This window comes from Dunckerocampus dactyliophorus, chromosome 10, assembly GCF_027744805.1.
Source record: "Dunckerocampus dactyliophorus isolate RoL2022-P2 chromosome 10, RoL_Ddac_1.1, whole genome shotgun sequence".
Taxonomy (NCBI): Eukaryota; Metazoa; Chordata; class Actinopteri; order Syngnathiformes; family Syngnathidae; genus Dunckerocampus; species Dunckerocampus dactyliophorus.
Window position 1 is genome coordinate 15,542,584 of NC_072828.1, and position 17,929 is coordinate 15,560,512.

Sequence of the window (17,929 nt, forward strand, 5' to 3'; positions counted from 1 at the left end):
TGTCCGTGTTTACAGCAGGCTAGCATGTTACTTGTCCATTTGACAAGCCACGAGAGGTAGTCTGTTTCTCGCCTTTTCATAAAAAACCGTGGTCATTTGTGTTATTCGCTTAAATTAAGATTATACTAAAGCGCTTTATGGTTGTTCCGTAGCGTTAGGCTACGCGGAGACGTAGCAATGGCCAGCTGGCTAAAGCAGCTGGTAAACTAAACGCTGGCTAACCCCTACTAGCAGCCAACTGACAGGTAAATAGAAGTGTTTATATATTTAGGGATGATGATAGTGGCAATCCTGTGGTGGCATATATGACGTACAGTTGAGTGACTAACACCATGTGCCCACAGGTGTGGGGTGAAAGGAGCCATGGGCGCCGAGAGCAGCACCGTGCGAAGCTGCGCGCCGGAGGAGCCACTCCTGAGCTTACCCTTCGGACTCACCATGTTCTCTGCGGTGCTCCAGGACGGAAGAGCTGCTTCCGTGTTTGTTCATAAGCGCGGCAATGAAGATAAGGTCAACAAAGCTGCTAAGGTATGTTTGGTGAGGCGTCATGTACATTTTTACCCACCTTCCAGCTGTTGACATCAATCCTCCTGAGTCCTGTCACATGTCCCATAAACCCTATGTTTGTTATCAGATCACATCACCTTTACTTCCTTCATAATTCTAATTTCACTTGTAAGTACGCAGTGAATAAAACTCTAGAAATTATTGTTCTACATGTTAATCCCATCTTTATTTGTTTTATTTCAAATTTTTTGTAATGCTGTACAAAGGCAGAAATAATTAAAAACTGGTGGACTCTCGCCTCCTGCCTCCCACAGGTAATTGTCACTTGACAGGCCCACATGTTCAGTAGCAGTTTTGCAGTAGGACCTTGAAAACAGCAGAGCTCTGCTGTCATGCAGAAAATATTTGACTAGTGTTTTTCCAGTAGGTTTTTAAAAACAGCACAACACTCTTGTAATAATAAGGATATTGAACTTGCATTTTTGCAGCAGGTCCTTAAATGCAGCAGATCCTTGACAAGCATTTGTGCTTCTGTTTTAGTTAAGTACATATTTTATTCATTATGGCAATTTGGTGAGGTGAAAATGTGAAGGCATGGTAGAGCCTTGTATTGACGTGATATACAAAATAAGAAAAGACAAAAAGTGAAGGATGAAGTCCACAGAAAATGCGGCCCCCGGAAAAATGTAGTGGAATAGCCATAATAACGTATACAGCTAGAGTGTCACTTGACACTAATTCCATGTATGTTTAGCATAATTAGCCACACTAATATGGCACACACATCCTCTGCAGCACCTGAAGACCCTGCGGCACCCATGCCTACTGCGCTTCCTGTCCTGCTCAGTGCAGGATGGCAACATCCACCTGGTGACTGAGCGCGTAAAACCTTTGGAGCTGCTGCTGGACAGCCTCTCCCCTGAAGAAATCTGTGCTGGAATATATGACCTCCTGCAGGCACTTGTCTTCCTGCATGAGAGGGTGAGTGAAATTAACAAAGCCTTCCATGTAAGTGACACCCTATCACTGTTGCTAACCTGATGTCCTTATCCGTCAGGGTAAATCAAGCCACAACAACATTTGCATCTCGTCCATATTTGTCAGTGAAGATGGACATTGGAAGCTAGGAGGGATGGAGACGGTCTGCAAATTCTCTGAAGCAACTCCAGAAGTAAGATGCTGACATCCAGTGCATTCCCTAGCTGCACATCTTAAAAACCAGCATTTTAAAAATTTCAGATTTTCAGAAAATCAGAAGATTTTCAGATTTCTCGCCGTTCACCTCACTACAAGCTGACAAGTGCATGCCAAGGCAACGGGTGGTGCATAAACTGCTTGCCGTAATCTCACTTTTTTTTTTGTGATAAAAAAGCATGAAGATGATAGCTGTTTGCTATTTCAGGGGCTGCATCATTCGAAACGTGTATTTAACGACCCCATTGCATCATAATATAGTGCAATAGTCTGTCCCAGTTTGAACGCCTCTTCAAATGTGGCCTTCTGGTCGCTCACCTGGTTTATGTATTTCGCCGGGAAGACAATGCAATACCACACAATGGAATGAGTCTCTCCTGTCTCTGTCTTTAGCATGATAGCTAGTCATGACTCTTGCTGTTCTGCATGCTGCCTGGGCTTGTGGAGGTGCCCTGCATCTCCGCTATTGCAGCGAATACTTCGCCTTTTGTGACCACTTGTATTTAATTACCTAGCAAATTGATTATACTTCCTGTCTTTCACTTTTAATGCAGACTGTATGGGGAGTCTGAGCGGAGTTACGATGCAAATCCGTTCATGGCGGCTCAAATTTATTAGTAGCGGGCTGCCACATATAATTGAATATATGGGAAACACCGCATTTGCACTCATTAGTTAATATACCCTGGTAGAATTTTTTATTTCTTGGCCATTTTGTAGAGACTATAAATTATCTTCCAAAAACCTTTCTTTCACTCTTGGTTAGAGGTTGGGTGAAGCTATTTATGAACAAACATTTGTGTTTGTTCTTTTGAAATTATAATGACAACAGGAAGTACCCAAATGTGTGTCATGTTCCGAGTCATGGGAAAAGCAAAATAATTATCAAAAGGATCTGTGGGAGAAGGTAGTTGAACTGGGTAAAACAGGAATAGGACATAAAGAGGAAGGAAGGAATTGAGAATGCCAACTAACTTGAGCTGATATATAGGGCTCTCTCAAAGAAAGTAATGTGGCTTTTTCAAGATGTACAATAAGGAGACACTTGGAAGAAAAATGGGCTGCATGGTGCAGTTGCTAGAAAAAAGCCATAACAGTAATCCCGTTCAGTATCACGTATAATTGTCCCAGGCCCAACCGTGGTAAGCGAATTTCCGTGAAGTATGAGTCCTTCTTTATAAATGCAATATTTTCATAGTTAGAGCATAGAAAACCTGTTTACGACCGTCTAAATACGGTTTTTAACATTATTAGAGCCCTCTAGACATGAACTAACACGCCTATGGTTACATTTATACTCAGATTACTCAATATAGTAGACATGATAAGAGTAAAGACATTTAAGACATAATTAAGTCTTATGCTCATTATGCTCATTATATATATATATATGTGTGTGTGTATATATATATATATATATATGTGTGTATATGTATGTATGTATTTTTTTACTAATAATAGGCCATATTCAACCACAAAATGGTATGATTTATTAATTTAAAAAATTGTGAAAAACCATGATAGTGACTCCGTGAAATTCGAACCACGAAATGGTGAGGGACGACTGTACTATGCCATACCACAAAACAGCCCGCTTATGATACGCCACACAGCACAGAGACAACCCTGAAAAATTCTGGAACAAAGTTATTTGGAGTGATAAGATTATAATTTTATTTTTTGGCCGCAACCATAAACGTTTGATACAGCAAGGCCCGTGATGAATGGTACACCATTTCTACTGTAAAAGACGGAGGTGGTTTGCTGATGTTTTGGGAATGTGTGAGCTACAAAGGCACAGGGACCTTATAAATCAATGGGAAGATGAACGTAGCATGTTAACATAAAATTTGCACTCATCAGCCCGGAAGATGTGCATCGGATACACTTGGGACGTTTCAACATGACAGTGATCCAAAACACACGGGCAAGGCAACCTGTCATTGACTATAGTAGAAAAAAGTGAAGGTTCAGAGTGGCCGGCTCAGTCTCCTGACCTCAATATCTTTGAGTCCTTCTAGGGACATTTCAAATGTGCAGTTTATGCAAGACAGCACAATAATTTATAGGAACTGGAGGCTTTTTGCCAAGAAGAATGGGCAGCTTTACTATCTGACAAAAGTGCTACATCCACAACTATTACAAAAGATTTGAAGCTGTCATTGACGTTAAAGGGGGAATTGCACAGTATTAACATCTAGGGTATGTAAACTTTTCATCAGGGTCATTTGGGTACTTTCTGTTGACATTATGATTTAAAAAGAGCAAACACAATTCTTTGATAATACATGGCTTCACCCAACCAATTTTGTAATATCATTAATATTCTCTCAAATAGACAGACAAATTCAACTGTGGTACGTAAACTTATGAGCGCAAGTGTACAGTAGCTACAGAGTAACGTGATGCAACCAGGAAATAGACTAGGCTATGCTGTCCCATTTAATGAGGGGTGACGCGGCTGTTGGTGGGACACAGCTATTGAAAGAATATGAATATACTTCATAATGCATGTAATTGCTAAGTCAGCCTTCAGTGATGTAAAGATCGGTTTATGTGTGCAAACAAGGCCAAAGTGTATCAGAGTCTTTGTGTGGTGGTGTTTTCAGTTTCTTGCAAGCATTCAGAACGTGAGAGAGGCCAGCTGCGTTCCTCCTGAAGAGCAGGTTAGCATAAACTCCTAACAAAAAATTAATTAGAAAATAAATGTGTTGTTTACAAGTTCTAAAATAAAAGAAGATGACGTTGTTGACAGGTAGAGGGCTTTAAAATGCTTCCAGACAAACATGCTCATTCTCGGGACTGTTACTCTTTTGGTTCCATGCTGGAGGCCCTCCTCCCTCTCCTAAGTGGTTATGGTGAGTAAAAGTGATGTTATTAAACACTACATACAGTGGTGTGAAAAAGAGTTTGGCCCTTCCTGATTTCTTTTTTTTTTTATTCATGTTTGTCACACTTAAATGTTTGAGATAATCAAACAACTTTAAATATTAGTAATTTACAACACAACTGAACACAAGATGCAGTTTTTAAATTAAAACATAATTTAACTGAGATTAATTGAGATCTATCAGTCTGGAAAATGATATAAAGCCATTTCTAAAGCTTTGGGACTCCAGCGAACCACAGTGAGAGACATTATCCACAAATGGCGAAAACATGGTACAGTGGTAAACCTTCCCAGGAGTGGCCGGCCCAGCAAAATTACCCCGAGAGCGCTGCGACGACTCATCCAAGAGGTCGCAAAAGACCCCACAACTACATCCAAAGAACTGCAGGCCTCACTTGCCTCAGTTAGGGTCAGTGTTCATGACTCCACCGTAAGAAAGACACTGGGCAAAAATGGTTTGCATGGCAGAGTTCCAGGACAAAAACCATGGCTGAACAAAAAGAACATTAAGGCCCGTTTTGCCAGATTTTGTGGTCTGACGAGACAAAAGTTGAGCTTTTTGGAAGTTGTGTGTCCCATTACATCTGGTAAAGTAATGCTGAATTTCAGAAAAAGAATATACTAACAGTACAATGTGGTGGTGGTAGTGTGATGGTCTGGGGCTGTTTTGCTGTTTCAGGACCTGGAAGACTTGCTGTGATAAATGGAACCATGAATTCTGCTGTCTACCAAAAAATCCTGAAGGACACTGCCTGGCCATCTGTTTGTGACCTCAAGCTGAAACTAACTTAGGTTCTGCAGCAGGACAATGATGTAAAACCCACCAGCAAGTCCACCTTTGAATGGCTGAAAAAAAACAAAATGAAGGCTTTGGATTAGTCTAGTCTAAGTCCTGACCTGAATCCTGGCATGACCTTAAAAAGGCGGTTCATGCAGGAAAACCCTCCAATGTGGCTGAATTACAACAATTCTGCAAAGATGAGTGGGCCAAAATTCCTCCACAGCGCTGTAAGAGACTCACTGCAAGTTCGCAAATGCTTGATTGCAGTTGTTGCTGCTAAGGGTGGTCCAACCAGTTATTAGGTTTAGGGGGCTTTTTCCACACAGGGCCATGTGGGTTTGGATTTTTTTTCTCTCTTAATAACAAAAGGTTTCATTTAAAAACTACATTTTGTTTTCAGTTGTGTTGTCATTGACTAATTGACAAAATTTGTTTGATCTGAAACAAGTGTGACAAACGTGCAAAAAAATAAGAAATCAGGATCACTTTTTCACACCACTGTACCTCTTATTCTAAAGTTGTTTCTCTATCCAGTGTCACAGGAGCTGTCGGACAGTCTGATAAAAACCCTGCAGGCAGGCCCACTGAACTCAGACCCCGTATGTCGCCCTCTCCTCAGCTCCCTACTGACTCATGATTTTTTCAGGTGTGGTGGTTGTTTGTCGTTGTCGAGTCATGCATCAAACATATTTGTTTTTAAACAGCACGTGTGTTCATGTGCACAGGAATGATTTTCTGGAAGTGATAAACTTTCTGACAAGCCTTACCCTGAAGACGGAGGAAGAAAAAAACGAGTTCTTCAAGTAAGAAAACATGCATTTTGTTGTTGTTGGCTATGGCTAAAGATACCGTAAGTCCTCACATAGTTACCATTATTTACTCAACTGCAGAGCAGAGAGTACAGTAATTGTTCATTTTATAGTATTATGTTTTCTACATTTTTTGAAACGTGTGCATACATATGTAAAGGCTTATATACAGTATAGACATAGGAACTAATTTCATATTTTTCTGTGCAAAAATTAATTAGAAATATAAACTCTGTTGTGTGAGTTGCCTTCATTACAGGAAAAAAAATATTTGTACACATAAGCCGCACCGGACTATAAGCTGCACATGTCCAGGTCATAAAATGGCATATTGTGGCTCGCACAAGTCTGTGAGGACCAGGCAGCTCTTTGACAGGAGCCAATCATGAGCTATCAAAAAACTCACAACGAGCTTGTCAACCCATTGAAAATTGCAGGAAATCATTACTCAATATAACAGTCTAACTCACGGTGTCATCTTACAAAGAACACTAAACTCATCACACAGCAACTTAACACTCAAAAGGTATACCTAATAAATCTAAACATGTATCAATACAAGTTTAAAATTAAAAATAAAGTATTTTAAAGTTTTCCCATAATGCATTTTGTCTCAGCGAAATGGATGGATGGCTCTGCACTGCTGCCTCTGTCTGCCAGAGGAGCCCAGATGGAGGCTGACGTCATTGCAGTGCCCCGGCAAGTACCAATGAATGCGTTGCTCAGATGCAGTGCAGTATGGGACAACGTAAGAGTGGGATTTTTTCCATTTTAAACTTGTATTGATTGGTACATGTTTGTATAATTCTCATGTATACCTTTTGAGTGTTAAGTTGCTGGGTGAAGAGTTTAGTGTTATTTGTAAGATGACACAGTGAGTCAGACTGTTACATTTTTATATATGTTATATACAATAATATTTGATATTATAATATTTAAACAATTAGTAGTAGTTCTGAAGTGAAGGAGATGTCAGGATATTAGAACTTAGCCATAAATTAATGTATGTATTAATGTAATGTATGCAGACATCAATGATGCATACAGTGCTGCCCCCCTACCTGCACTGGCGGAGGCAGACCACAACCTGGTCCTGCTCAAACTTCATTATACATCAAAAGTGAGGAAATGGCCGATAACCACACGCTCATTCAGGAAGTGGTCCCCTTAGGCTGAGCAGGCTCTGATAGACTGCTTCTTGACCACGGACTAGGATGCATTACAGGGCCCCCACAGTGACAATATGGATGAAATGGTTGCCTGCACCAATGACTACATCATCTTCTGCATGGATGTTGGTGTGCCAGTAAGAACCGTAACCTGCTGGATGACAAGTGACATCAAAGACCTTCTGAACCTGAAGAAGACCTTCATAGACAGTGATACACAAGCGCTTAAGCGGGTACAGAAGGAACTAAGTGTCCAGCTAAGGGCAGCAAAGGAGCAGTACAGAAGGAGAATAGAAGAGAGGATGCTGAACAATGACATGAAGGAGGTGTGGCAGGGAATGGAGACCTCACGGGCTGTAGCTCCAAGAGAGGTGCTGACATTGAGGGGGAAGTGAGAAGGGCAAACCAGTTAAACCAGTTTTTTAACAGGTTTGACCAGCCCATCCCCGCACAGCAGCCACCAAACAAGTCACCAGTACGGAAGAGGACACCTCTCCTCCCCTCACACAACCCACAAAATAACAGCAGCTTAAGTAAGTGCGGAGCTAAGGAGGCTCCACCCCAGCAAAGCAGCAGGTCCGGATGGAGTGTCACCTCGACTACTGAAAGTCTGCGCGTGGGAGCTGGGAGACCCTCTACAGTGCATCTTCAACCTGAGCTTGGGGTTGAGGAGGGTTCCACAGCTGTGGAAGACGTCCTGCATTGTCCTAGTCCCAAAGAGACCACATCCTGTTGAGATGAATGACTTCAGGCCGGTAGCCCTGACATCGCATGTGATGACGACCATGGAACGGCTGCTGCTCTATCACCTAAGGCCACAGAACCATCACGCACTCGACCCTCTGCAGTTTGCATCCCGGGAGAAAGAGGGCGTTGAGGACGCCATCATCTTCTTGCTCCACCCATCTCTCATTTACCTGGACAGAGGCAGTGGTGCTGTGAGGAGACCTCTGTGTGTGTGTGTGTGTGTGTGTGTGTGTGTGTGTGTGTGTGTGTGTGTGTGTGTGTGTGTGTGTGTGCGCATATATAGTAGCAGCACTTTCTCTTTGGTCAGTCCTTTTAAAGGTACAGTAATTGTATCTGTTTAGTGACACCACTAAAAAGGAGACATGTATTTATTCAACTGGATGGCACACCCAGGGATTATTTAGGTCAAGGCATCTATTTGAGTGGAGGCCACAATAGTACAAACCTTGGTCTTGATAGTAATTTGGATCTGCTTTGGGTGCTGCGTTTGTATCTGCGCAGGTTTCTACTCGACAGAGTCCAGAGCCTCCCAGAGGAGCTATTTGCTGCACGTCTTGTCCCCAAACTTCTCAACTCCTTTGTATTTGCTGAACCAATGGCCGTCAAAAGCTTCTTGCCACATCTCCTAAAGCCAAAGAAGGGTAAGACAATACTACAGCTGCAGCATGACACGAAAAGAAACTCCCTTGTACAACTCAGTAATAAAAGCTTCTCTTCACATATGCTCGGACAGACACCGGTGGTAGCAGCGACGAATGCCTGCTGTCTGTGGCCCTTTACCGCAAACACGTCACCCCCCATCTTCTCAAACTCTTCAAAGTCAATGAGGAGCACGTGAGGATTGTGCTGTTAGCGCACCTCCACATCTATGCACAGTTCTTCTCCCACGATGAGCTGAAGAATCAGATCCTACCTCAGGCAAGTTCCCATATTACAAATGCTGTGTTGAGCATAAATGAATTACCATTAGAACCAACATAAAACCAGTTATAGAACAATACTAGCCATCAGTGTACTCCAAATAAATACCTTTTGCTAGCAGGTTGATGAGAAAATGATTTCCACCGTCCCTCCCCCACACAATGTCTTGAAGACATATATTAGACGTGCTCTATATCATCTAAGTATGACTTTATGCACAGGAAACTAATATAAGGCATGCTTTTTTCCGTTTTGGCTGCAGGTTTTGCTTGGAATGAGAGACACCAATGATGCTCTGGTTGCCATGACGCTGCAGAGTCTGGCTGTGCTTGTACCTCTGCTGGGGGCTCAAGTGGTGGTTGGAGGACAGAGAACGAAGGTTTTTAAACGCACCACCCCCAAATTCACCAGGTCTGCCGAGAGCACCCCAGAAAGTAAGTTCATAAAATGACACAAAAACAAAGCATAAATGTGGTTGCCCTAATTGATTTTCTTCTTGCAGCATCACCCATCCATATCATTGCAGGCTCCCATCCTCAGATGGCGCAGCCATCAAAAGTGTTGAATTTGTTCCCCAGACCACCAGGGAGTGAAAACTCCATCCAAGACAAGACAGGAAGCTTTTTGAGGAGAATTACCTACCCGCTGGAACCGAAATTAGGTATGTTAGAGATGGGTGTGAAATACTGGCATTATTATCATTATTGCACTTAATATAGTAGATTGGGGATGACCTTCAAAGACCACCTGTGAATACAGTAGTCCCTCGTTTATCACAGTTTGCAATTGATTCCAGACCGACTGTGATAAGTGGTATTTATAAATGTTTTCAAAGTTAGAGCATAGAAAACCTGTATAAGACCTTCTAAATACGTTTAACATTAGAGTCCTCAAGATAACCCCGATAGTCACCTTTACACTCTTGTTACCTCATATAGTAGACATAATAATAGAAAATAAGACATTAGATATGAATAAGAGAAAACCAAGAATATCGTGTTAGCATTGGAAGAGTTCACTTGAAAATGAAAATGCTTAATTTGGACTACAACTATGTAAAATTGGCTTAATTATACATATTTTTGACTATCATAGAATGTATTCAACCACAAAACAGCGCTAATATATTAATTTATTGAGAAAAACTGTGATAAGAGTGACGCCACAAATTTCAAACTGCGAAGTGGCGAGGGACGACTAGGGGAAAAAAATGCAACTAACTGTAGCGAAAAAAAATGCAAGTAGTTGAGACCCTTAAAAATGTCTATTTTTGACACCAATAAATCCTGGAGTATGTCGAGGTGCTCTGCTGGCTCGGTCCTCCCCTTTTAAACCCCCCTCGTAGCTTGTCAACGTTCTTCTACAACTTTGGATCAACATTTGCAATAAAAGTGGCTCAACTTCGGAACGCTCCCCATCTATCTATAATTGTTTGTTGGTGTTTGATCACAACAAAGGACGCTAATAAACTAAATACAAAGAAGCATAATCCAAGTTGAAGGCCTCAGTATGACTCACACACAAAGTATAAAATGTTTAGGTACTCATCATTAATGAATGCAATGCAATACAACAGTTGGAATCTGAGGCACGGTCTAGCCTTTAGCCTGGTCCGTCTCCTGTAGGGACACCTCCATTGCCCTCTAAAACAGCTTGCAGTGGTACGTGGCTCCACTGCCCTGCAGGCCGCTGAGTTGTCCTGGCTAGCTGTCGAGGAAGGCGTTCCTCCAAGCATAATTCTCACCATTTGCCTGTTGTAATTCCAGAAACAATGTAGGATCTTATATTCACTTGCATTCACCTGTGAGGTCAAGTTTTGAGGCCAAATTGTAACAAGATAGACTGTACAAGCTCGTGCTTCCATAGTCACACGGGGTGTTGCCATCTTGCTTGTAAGAGGTAAACATTTTGGCAGTACAATGCTGTGACTATTCATGTAAGAACATAAGCGATTTTGGTTATTATCAAGGAAACCATGGAAGTTGCTTGATATCAGCTCTTAAATTAAACTCTTATGAGCTATATTAGTTCATCATCATTACATTTGTCCAAACAAATGTACCTTTAGTTGTACCAGGCATTAAAATGGATCAATAAACTGAAGAAACAAGGGTGGTCTAATGTTTTCATGACTGTATATACTGTATTATACCTAAATAAACTCCTGAGTCACTCACTGTCCATAGAACAAATGAAAGACATAAAATACAGTAATAAAACAATAAATACAAGAATTAAATGGAACTAATAAAAAAACAAACATTCCTTACCTTTTTATCCCTGTGGTTGTCTTGCACACTGGGAGTGACACGAGGAGTGAGAGGGGCTAGCAAAACAGGCATTAGAACAGGAAAACAGTAAGACAGTGTGATTCTACAGTTCTTATGTTATCTTTGTTACAGGCAACAATAAAGAGATGTCTCTGCCTTTAAACGGCTTTCATCAGGATGGTGATGTAGACTCTTACAGTCCAGAGGAGCCAGCACACACCCTGAAAGGCCATGTGGAGGACTGGCCCAACTGGAGTGACCCAGACGAGGGCGAGGATATAAAGAGCAAGCCAGTCCAGCTCCTCATTGAGGCCTCAGAGAGACCAGACCCTGTCACCAGAACACACCAGAGCATCGAAGAGGATGAGCCTTGGGATGACTTTGAGGACACTGAAGCAACATCTCGTGCTGCTCCACCATCAGACCCCATTGTGTTGACAACACCCAGAGGAGACACCATTCCACCTGTGAAACACACCACTGAGCCTCTCAGATTGTCCAAACCTCTTAAATTGAGCTTAACACTGCGACCGGACGATCAAAGCAAGACCGCCTCATCATGGGACAGCGTTTGGACTCAAGAGGAGAGAGAGGCTGACCTCAAACCAGCAGGGAAACAGAAACACGGGGGACTTGGGGGTCTAGGGGAGGAGTTCACCATTAAAGTGAAGAAGAAGCCAGAAGTCGACCCAGAGCTGGATTTGTTTGCAGACATGGTGCCGGACATCAAGCTGTCCTCCTCGGCTCTGGTGACACTGAGAGCAAGTGGCGACGCGGGACTGACAGCAGACAACTCAGCCATTGACTCAACAACACTCTTTGCCAAGTTTGCAGCTGCCAGTGTGACTGAGGTGAGACTTTATTTTCGTTGTCTGACTACAACAAACCACGTATTTATGGACACATCCTCATCTGTCTGAATTGGCTGCCAAACGCTGAACCCATATAACTTCGCAAATTTAGTCTAATTGGATAAGATTTAATGTTTAGTACCAGTCATGTGATATTGATTAAATAGATTACATTATTGCAATATATTAAAAAAAAAAACAAAAAAAACAAAGTTGCACCCACAACGCATTTTGCCAATGAAAGAGTGACATGTTTTTCTGTGTTACAGACTGAAGCAGATGGCTGGGACGATGGCAACGACCTCAGCTGGGAGGAGGAGAACTGTTGGGGATGACAAATATCAGGATCCAACACTGGAACAGTCAAATAACTCCAGATGAGCCTAACACAGTATCAGTTCTCATTTACCAACACCACTCGGAATGTGTGGATTTTTGTGTTGGTTCCTAAAACATTCTTACAAGTCTTTGGGAGTAAGGTGAAGTGATTTCAAACTGGAATCGAATCAAGTGGAGGGGACATTAATGAAGCCATTTTTAATTGCTTGCCAACTGACGCTGTCGAGGTGATATGTGCCATCATCATAAAGGACAAGTGACAATGTGGATTTCCAATTTATTGCAAGAGGTTTGATTGCCTGAAGGCTTGCACTTTGAGTGAATGTGAAGTATCAATGACATAATTTATTAGTGGCTTTGATTGGTAGTGAAATAAAGCGTTTACTGGAAAATAAAATTGTCTAATGGGATAGCAACACTGCGGTTGTGGACACAATGTATGCCACTGGTCATCTTCTGGATTGTGTTACATACAAAAGTGAACGATAGCACAACTGTGTAGTAGCGCTACCTTGCGGTGAAGTTGGTCCTTAAAAGGTCAGTTGTCAAAATGTGGTGACAATACAACTTTGGCTTATCTATTAAGATCTGAGGTACTGTTGTAAACACTCAATGTAAATGTGTTTCTAATAAAACTGAGGAAAATAGTAGGAAATGAGAATAATTGAAAACAAGCCACTAGTTTTCTTGTCGAATACATTTAATCAAAGCTGATACATTAAAAAAACTCAAGACAAATAGTTACTTTTAGTGAACACAGGCTCAGACTGATTAATTCCCCCCCTTACAAACAGTAGAATTAGTTTTTGGATGTAGCTGAGCTTACGTCACTTAACAGCACCTGCAGTTCTTGTAGGCTGGATGCCAACCACGAAGGAGGAGGCAGTGCTTTAGTTTCTGACTTGTCTTGAGCGAGTGCATGGAGGGCTTTCAGTGCACTTGCAGCAGCCTGGATGTAGCAGCTGTACTCATCTGCAATGCTCTCCTGCCGAGCTCGTTTAGGCTGAGGCTAAGTAATAAAAGGTGGGTAAAAATCCACTGTTTATTTTAAAATTATTTTGTAAATAATGAAGTGAACTGATTGACTAACCTCTGAATGGACCACAGATTCAGCAGAATGTTTCATGGAAACATCAGTTCCGGTCTCTAGACTCTTGTTGTGTTTCTCTATAACTGACTGCTCTGCCTTGATTCTTTCTAGCCGTGACTCCACCCCTTCCTGAGCATTCAGAGTCTACAACACAATGCAGGCACATTTACACCCCAACATCTACCTTAAGGAGACATGTTGGCCTTTCTTACCTTGCTGAGATAGTTCACCACCTTGGTTTTGGTTTCCTGTACACACAAACTCTGGGAAATGACCTCTTCATGGTTTGTTATCTTAATGAAACATTACAAGATGTGTGATTGTTAGGTTTCAGGAGACAAACAAGTAGTATTAATTGAGTCACAGCTGTACCTCTGCAAATTGAGCAAAAGCCTCCAAAGCATGTTGATTTAGCAGCCAAGAATTTTCTGATAGCAACGAGCCAAACAGACTGCTCAACCTCGGCAGAATTTCACTCTATGGGGACAAAAAAGGATAAGACAGCTGCCTGTTGGTTTGCATGTGCGAACCTCAACACTCTGAATAAAGACAACCCTTGTTTTATTGGGAGGGGAAATGTATTGACATGACTGACACTGTCTACTCAAGTCTAGTGATTGGCTAGTGTTCGTACCTGGCTGTCTGGAGGGATAAACACCTTCCCTAGTGACGAAAGGAACTCCAGAGCAGCCAAGAGAAGCTGGTCTGCACACTTCTGGGACACAACAGCATCCACACACGCCAGAGCCTAGGACACACACAGCCCTGAAGTAATTGCAGACAATCTCCACTATGTTGGCAATGTAAACAGTGGATCTTAAAGCCACACTTACCCGAACGATGACTTCAAGTTCAATGTTTTTCACCAAGACTGCTGTCATTGACAAGAGGAGCTGCAGAGTACACTGCAGCACATGATGGCTCTGCACCTGCACAATAAAGACATAAGTGCTACAGTATGTACTGTACTCATACTACACATCTGTGTGTCTCACCTGATGTGGCGTCATCCTGGACCACAGCTCAGTGACTATCCTCGACGCAGAAGATACACACTGTTCCTCGAGAGGGGACTTTCCTCGAACCACCACAAGGAGGCACTGTAGCACAGCATTCTGGAAACAAAAACACCAGCGCATACATGCAGTATTTATTTTCCACACACAGTAGTGAAGTGCGTTTTCCTTCAATGCACCAAATATTTGTTACCGTCCTCACCACTTTGCTTGCTTCGCTCAGTTTGTGGCCCCCACTCTGCCAGTCAGTTAAAGCTTTTTGAGTTAAAACAATGACGTCCAACTCCACACGCTGACGGGCATCATTTGATAGAGCTCTGAGGAGAATGTGACGCCATATTGGGAGATTTTCTGATTTGGATGGAGGGAAGCGCTCCAGCAACTCCATCTATGTAAAACAATATATTAGATGAATAAAACAGGATGTGATCATGTTTATTCATCCATGTAAATTAACTTGTTTTTGAGCATTGGTCAAACCTGTCCTTACCTGGTGGTTGGGTGTCATGAGGAAAAGCAGGCGTCTAAACAGCAGGCCCAGGTGGGATGACTGGTAGCACTCGGATGCACAAGTTTTCACCTGAGGGAAGAGGCAGAGAGGTTTTGGCTGCAGTTTTTGGCTATAACAACATTTTACAATGTTATTGTCTTTCGAGGTCTGCTTTCTGAAGAGTTTGAGCAATGCAATGATATTGCCGAACTGCCAATGGGTTCTACAGAATACCCACCAAATGAGCAATAAGGAGGACATGATGTAGACAAAGCTCTGCTGTGCCATACCTGCAAGAACAGACACACATCAGTGGAACCTACTGCCTCTTGTTAAAATGACTGGCAGAACAGTGAGCATTGTATGACTGAAGCCTTGGCTGAATGGATTCATTCATTCTCACCAATAACATGCAAATTATGCTTGTGTCACATGATCAGCAGCACCATGCATGCATGCATGCATGTCACCATGGACATTTTTTTTTTAAATCAAGATTTATTTTGCTGATTTTCAGTTTGTAGCTACAAAACTGGAAAGCAAAGAGAACATAAAAGGGATGTACTGTATATGTTTTTCACATCTCAGAGCTATGGATTTAATACACTAAAGGCCACTAAAGGGAAACGGCAAAAGTGGCCGCTATAGGCAGGTGGTCGTTATAGACAGGTTGGCGGCCATTTTGAATTAGTGCAAGCACATATTAACATGTCTGTGATTAGAAGCTTGTTGTGTTTGCAGATACATATAATTATACTGTTACATGTTGACTAGTAGAGGGCACTGTGGGACTGCGGATAAAAGTTGTAAAGAAATACTACTGTAGGTTAATAAACCGCTGTTAATAAAGCGATTAAAGTGCATCGGCGACGTGAGTCTCTCCTTCCCCACAACAAGGGGCATTACAGTATTGACCAGTGCACATTGTCTCACACCAGGAAATAAACGGCGTCATTGTCTGCAACAAGCTCCAAAGAAGATGGCTTTTTTATGTGGAACAACTGACAGTTTGTGTGGATCTTGTGAATGATTGTGACTGAGCTACGACTCAGTAATTAAAAGTCTACACACGACGGCTTCATTGATTAAAAAATGAAACTTTTTCGTGCATGAAACTTCTGCTTGAGTCGGCATTTGGGGCGCTATATGCGGTCAGATATTGACCAAGGGATACAAAATGGGTGGCCGCTGGCCGCGTTAAGACAGGTGACTGCTATACACAGGGTCTATAACACGCAAATTTTCCGTGGGGGATTTTTCAGTGGCCGCTATAGGCAGGTGGCCGTTCTATAAAGGTGGCCGCTAAGACAGGTTTGACTGTAGTTACTTCTCACCGTGCAGTGAAGCACCACACATCTGCGGCCAACAGAACTGTCTGACTGTCAGTCTGCAGCATGGCCTCCACTAAACACCGTTCCTGAAATAAACAAGGAAAATGAGTGACAATGATGGGAAAAGAGAGAGAAATCTTAGCACAAAATTAAGTAAGATGAAGGTGTAGCTTGTATGGAATTAGGGCTGCAACTAATGATTAATTTCATGGTCGACTGATCTGAACCTTGTTCCAATTAATCGAGTAATCTGTTAGGCCTTAGACCACATGTGTCAAACTCAGGCGTGGGAGCCTAATCCGGCCCACGAAACTGTTTGGAAAATAGCACTCAGTTGGCCTCACAGACTTTATCAAACAAAGTGCTTACAGCGATCTGCATAATTAAGCATTTCCTCCAGTATCAAATACTCCTCTGGCATTTTAATTTTATAAGTGGAAACATTGGATATAGCACGAAATTCACAACCATTCCCAATAAGGGTGTCAGATTCAGACCGAAAGTCTATATAATTTAACTGTACATGACTTAAAACGAACAGAGATAAAAGGTGTGTAGGCTGCTTATCTATTAATCAGTGCTAATGAGTCTTTCTCAAAGTTTGACCATACTATTTTTTCTAACCTGGATTATTGGGGCATGTCCTGTCATGCTGGCATCTTCAAACGAGCATCTGTGTGTGTGCACTGATGATGCATATGAGTGTGCTTCATTCACCAATTATGTTGCTTAAAATAACAAGAAGGTTTTAAGGCTTTAATACTATCAATATGCAGAAATATATAAGTGTTGAAAATTTCAGAATAAATAAAAAGAGTGTGGTGGTGGGTGGGGTGGTTGCTCATGTCCAGATCGGCCCACAACCTCAAGTAGGCTTTGAGTTTTGGCCCCCTGTGCGAATGAGTTTGACACCCCTGCCTTAGACGGACCAAATCAATATTGTATGAACCAAACACAGTTAGTGGTTTGGTCTGCAACATATCAGAAAATAGGCAAAAATGTCTATCACTCTTTTCCAAAGTCACAGCTGTTGCCGAAAACACAAACATAATAGGTCTGCTTTCATGGGTGATGAGGGAAGTGAGAAGCTGAAATCAGAGGATATTTACATTTTTTAAAAAGCGCTTAATCAAATACCACAACAGTTGTCGATTAAGTGGTGAATTGATTAATCATGGATTCATCAACCAATTGTTGCAGCTCTATATGGAATGACGGGCAAGAGCCCTCAAATACAATGCTGTGTTGTGTGTGTTCACCAGAACAGGGAAGTATTGTGTAGGAAGCACAGCGACGCTGGTACAGAGGCGCACACAGACGTGATGGTAGAGGGACACCTGATCCTGGGCCTGACCTTTCATCATCACTCCCGGCAACAATACCGGAACCTTCCGTTCAACATAACAACGCTGGAAAGCGGTGAACACAGCCTGGTAGAGAGGACGCCTGGAGACAGAGGCCCGAATAATCCACAATTTACGTACATAAGAGACTGATCAACCACCAGTTTGATATCAACCTAAT

General features: G+C 42.1%; 2 protein-coding genes across 8 annotated transcripts in view; one reads left to right on the forward strand and one right to left on the reverse strand.

Annotated features, from left to right (window-relative positions):
- Positions 1-13,520, forward strand: scyl3 (SCY1-like, kinase-like 3). Of its 3 annotated transcripts, none has more exons than XM_054789408.1 (14): positions 1-245; positions 345-528; positions 1,303-1,488; positions 1,565-1,678; positions 4,311-4,367; positions 4,457-4,559; positions 5,907-6,018; positions 6,098-6,175; positions 8,599-8,738; positions 8,831-9,015; positions 9,281-9,452; positions 9,545-9,679; positions 11,421-12,139; positions 12,409-13,520. In XM_054789408.1, exons 2-14 carry the CDS (start codon positions 364-366, stop codon positions 12,472-12,474), a joined length of 2,232 nt encoding a protein of 743 aa, XP_054645383.1. In that variant the 5' UTR covers positions 1-245; positions 345-363; the 3' UTR covers positions 12,475-13,520. The 3 variants fall into 3 exon arrangements, with proteins under 3 accessions (XP_054645383.1, XP_054645382.1, XP_054645384.1); XM_054789407.1 differs by having other exon boundaries at positions 9,521-9,679; positions 12,409-13,516; XM_054789409.1 differs by lacking the exons at positions 1-245; positions 345-528; positions 1,303-1,488 and having other exon boundaries at positions 1,605-1,678; positions 1,747-4,367; positions 9,521-9,679; positions 12,409-13,513.
- Positions 13,049-17,929, reverse strand: part of firrm (fignl1 interacting regulator of recombination and mitosis) — a 10,173-nt gene continuing 5,292 nt past the window's right edge. For all 5 annotated transcript variants that reach the window (XM_054789403.1, XM_054789405.1, XM_054789404.1 and 2 more), the window contains 12 exons: positions 17,665-17,851; positions 16,409-16,491; positions 15,313-15,364; positions 15,075-15,164; positions 14,787-14,972; positions 14,564-14,683; positions 14,402-14,497; positions 14,203-14,316; positions 13,941-14,045; positions 13,781-13,861; positions 13,569-13,712; positions 13,049-13,487 (listed from right to left, as the gene is read on the reverse strand). In XM_054789403.1, the coding sequence (XP_054645378.1) occupies positions 13,278-13,487; positions 13,569-13,712; positions 13,781-13,861; positions 13,941-14,045; positions 14,203-14,316; positions 14,402-14,497; positions 14,564-14,683; positions 14,787-14,972; positions 15,075-15,164; positions 15,313-15,364; positions 16,409-16,491; positions 17,665-17,851 (1,468 nt within the window). In that variant the 3' untranslated portion in view covers positions 13,049-13,277. The remainder of the gene's footprint in view (positions 13,488-13,568; positions 13,713-13,780; positions 13,862-13,940; positions 14,046-14,202; positions 14,317-14,401; positions 14,498-14,563; positions 14,684-14,786; positions 14,973-15,074; positions 15,165-15,312; positions 15,365-16,408; positions 16,492-17,664; positions 17,852-17,929) is intronic.

Bases quoted from the DNA above. Each gene is read 5' to 3' on its own strand.
- scyl3 (XM_054789407.1), top strand. From the start codon at position 364: ATGGGCGCCGAGAGCAGCACCGTGCGAAGCTGCGCGCCGGAGGAGCCA. The intron at 1,679-4,310 runs GTAAGATGCTGA...TGGTGTTTTCAG, and splicing joins TCTCTGAAGCAACTCCAGAA to TTTCTTGCAAGCATTCAGAA. The intron at 12,140-12,408 runs GTGAGACTTTAT...TCTGTGTTACAG, and splicing joins CAGCTGCCAGTGTGACTGAG to ACTGAAGCAGATGGCTGGGA.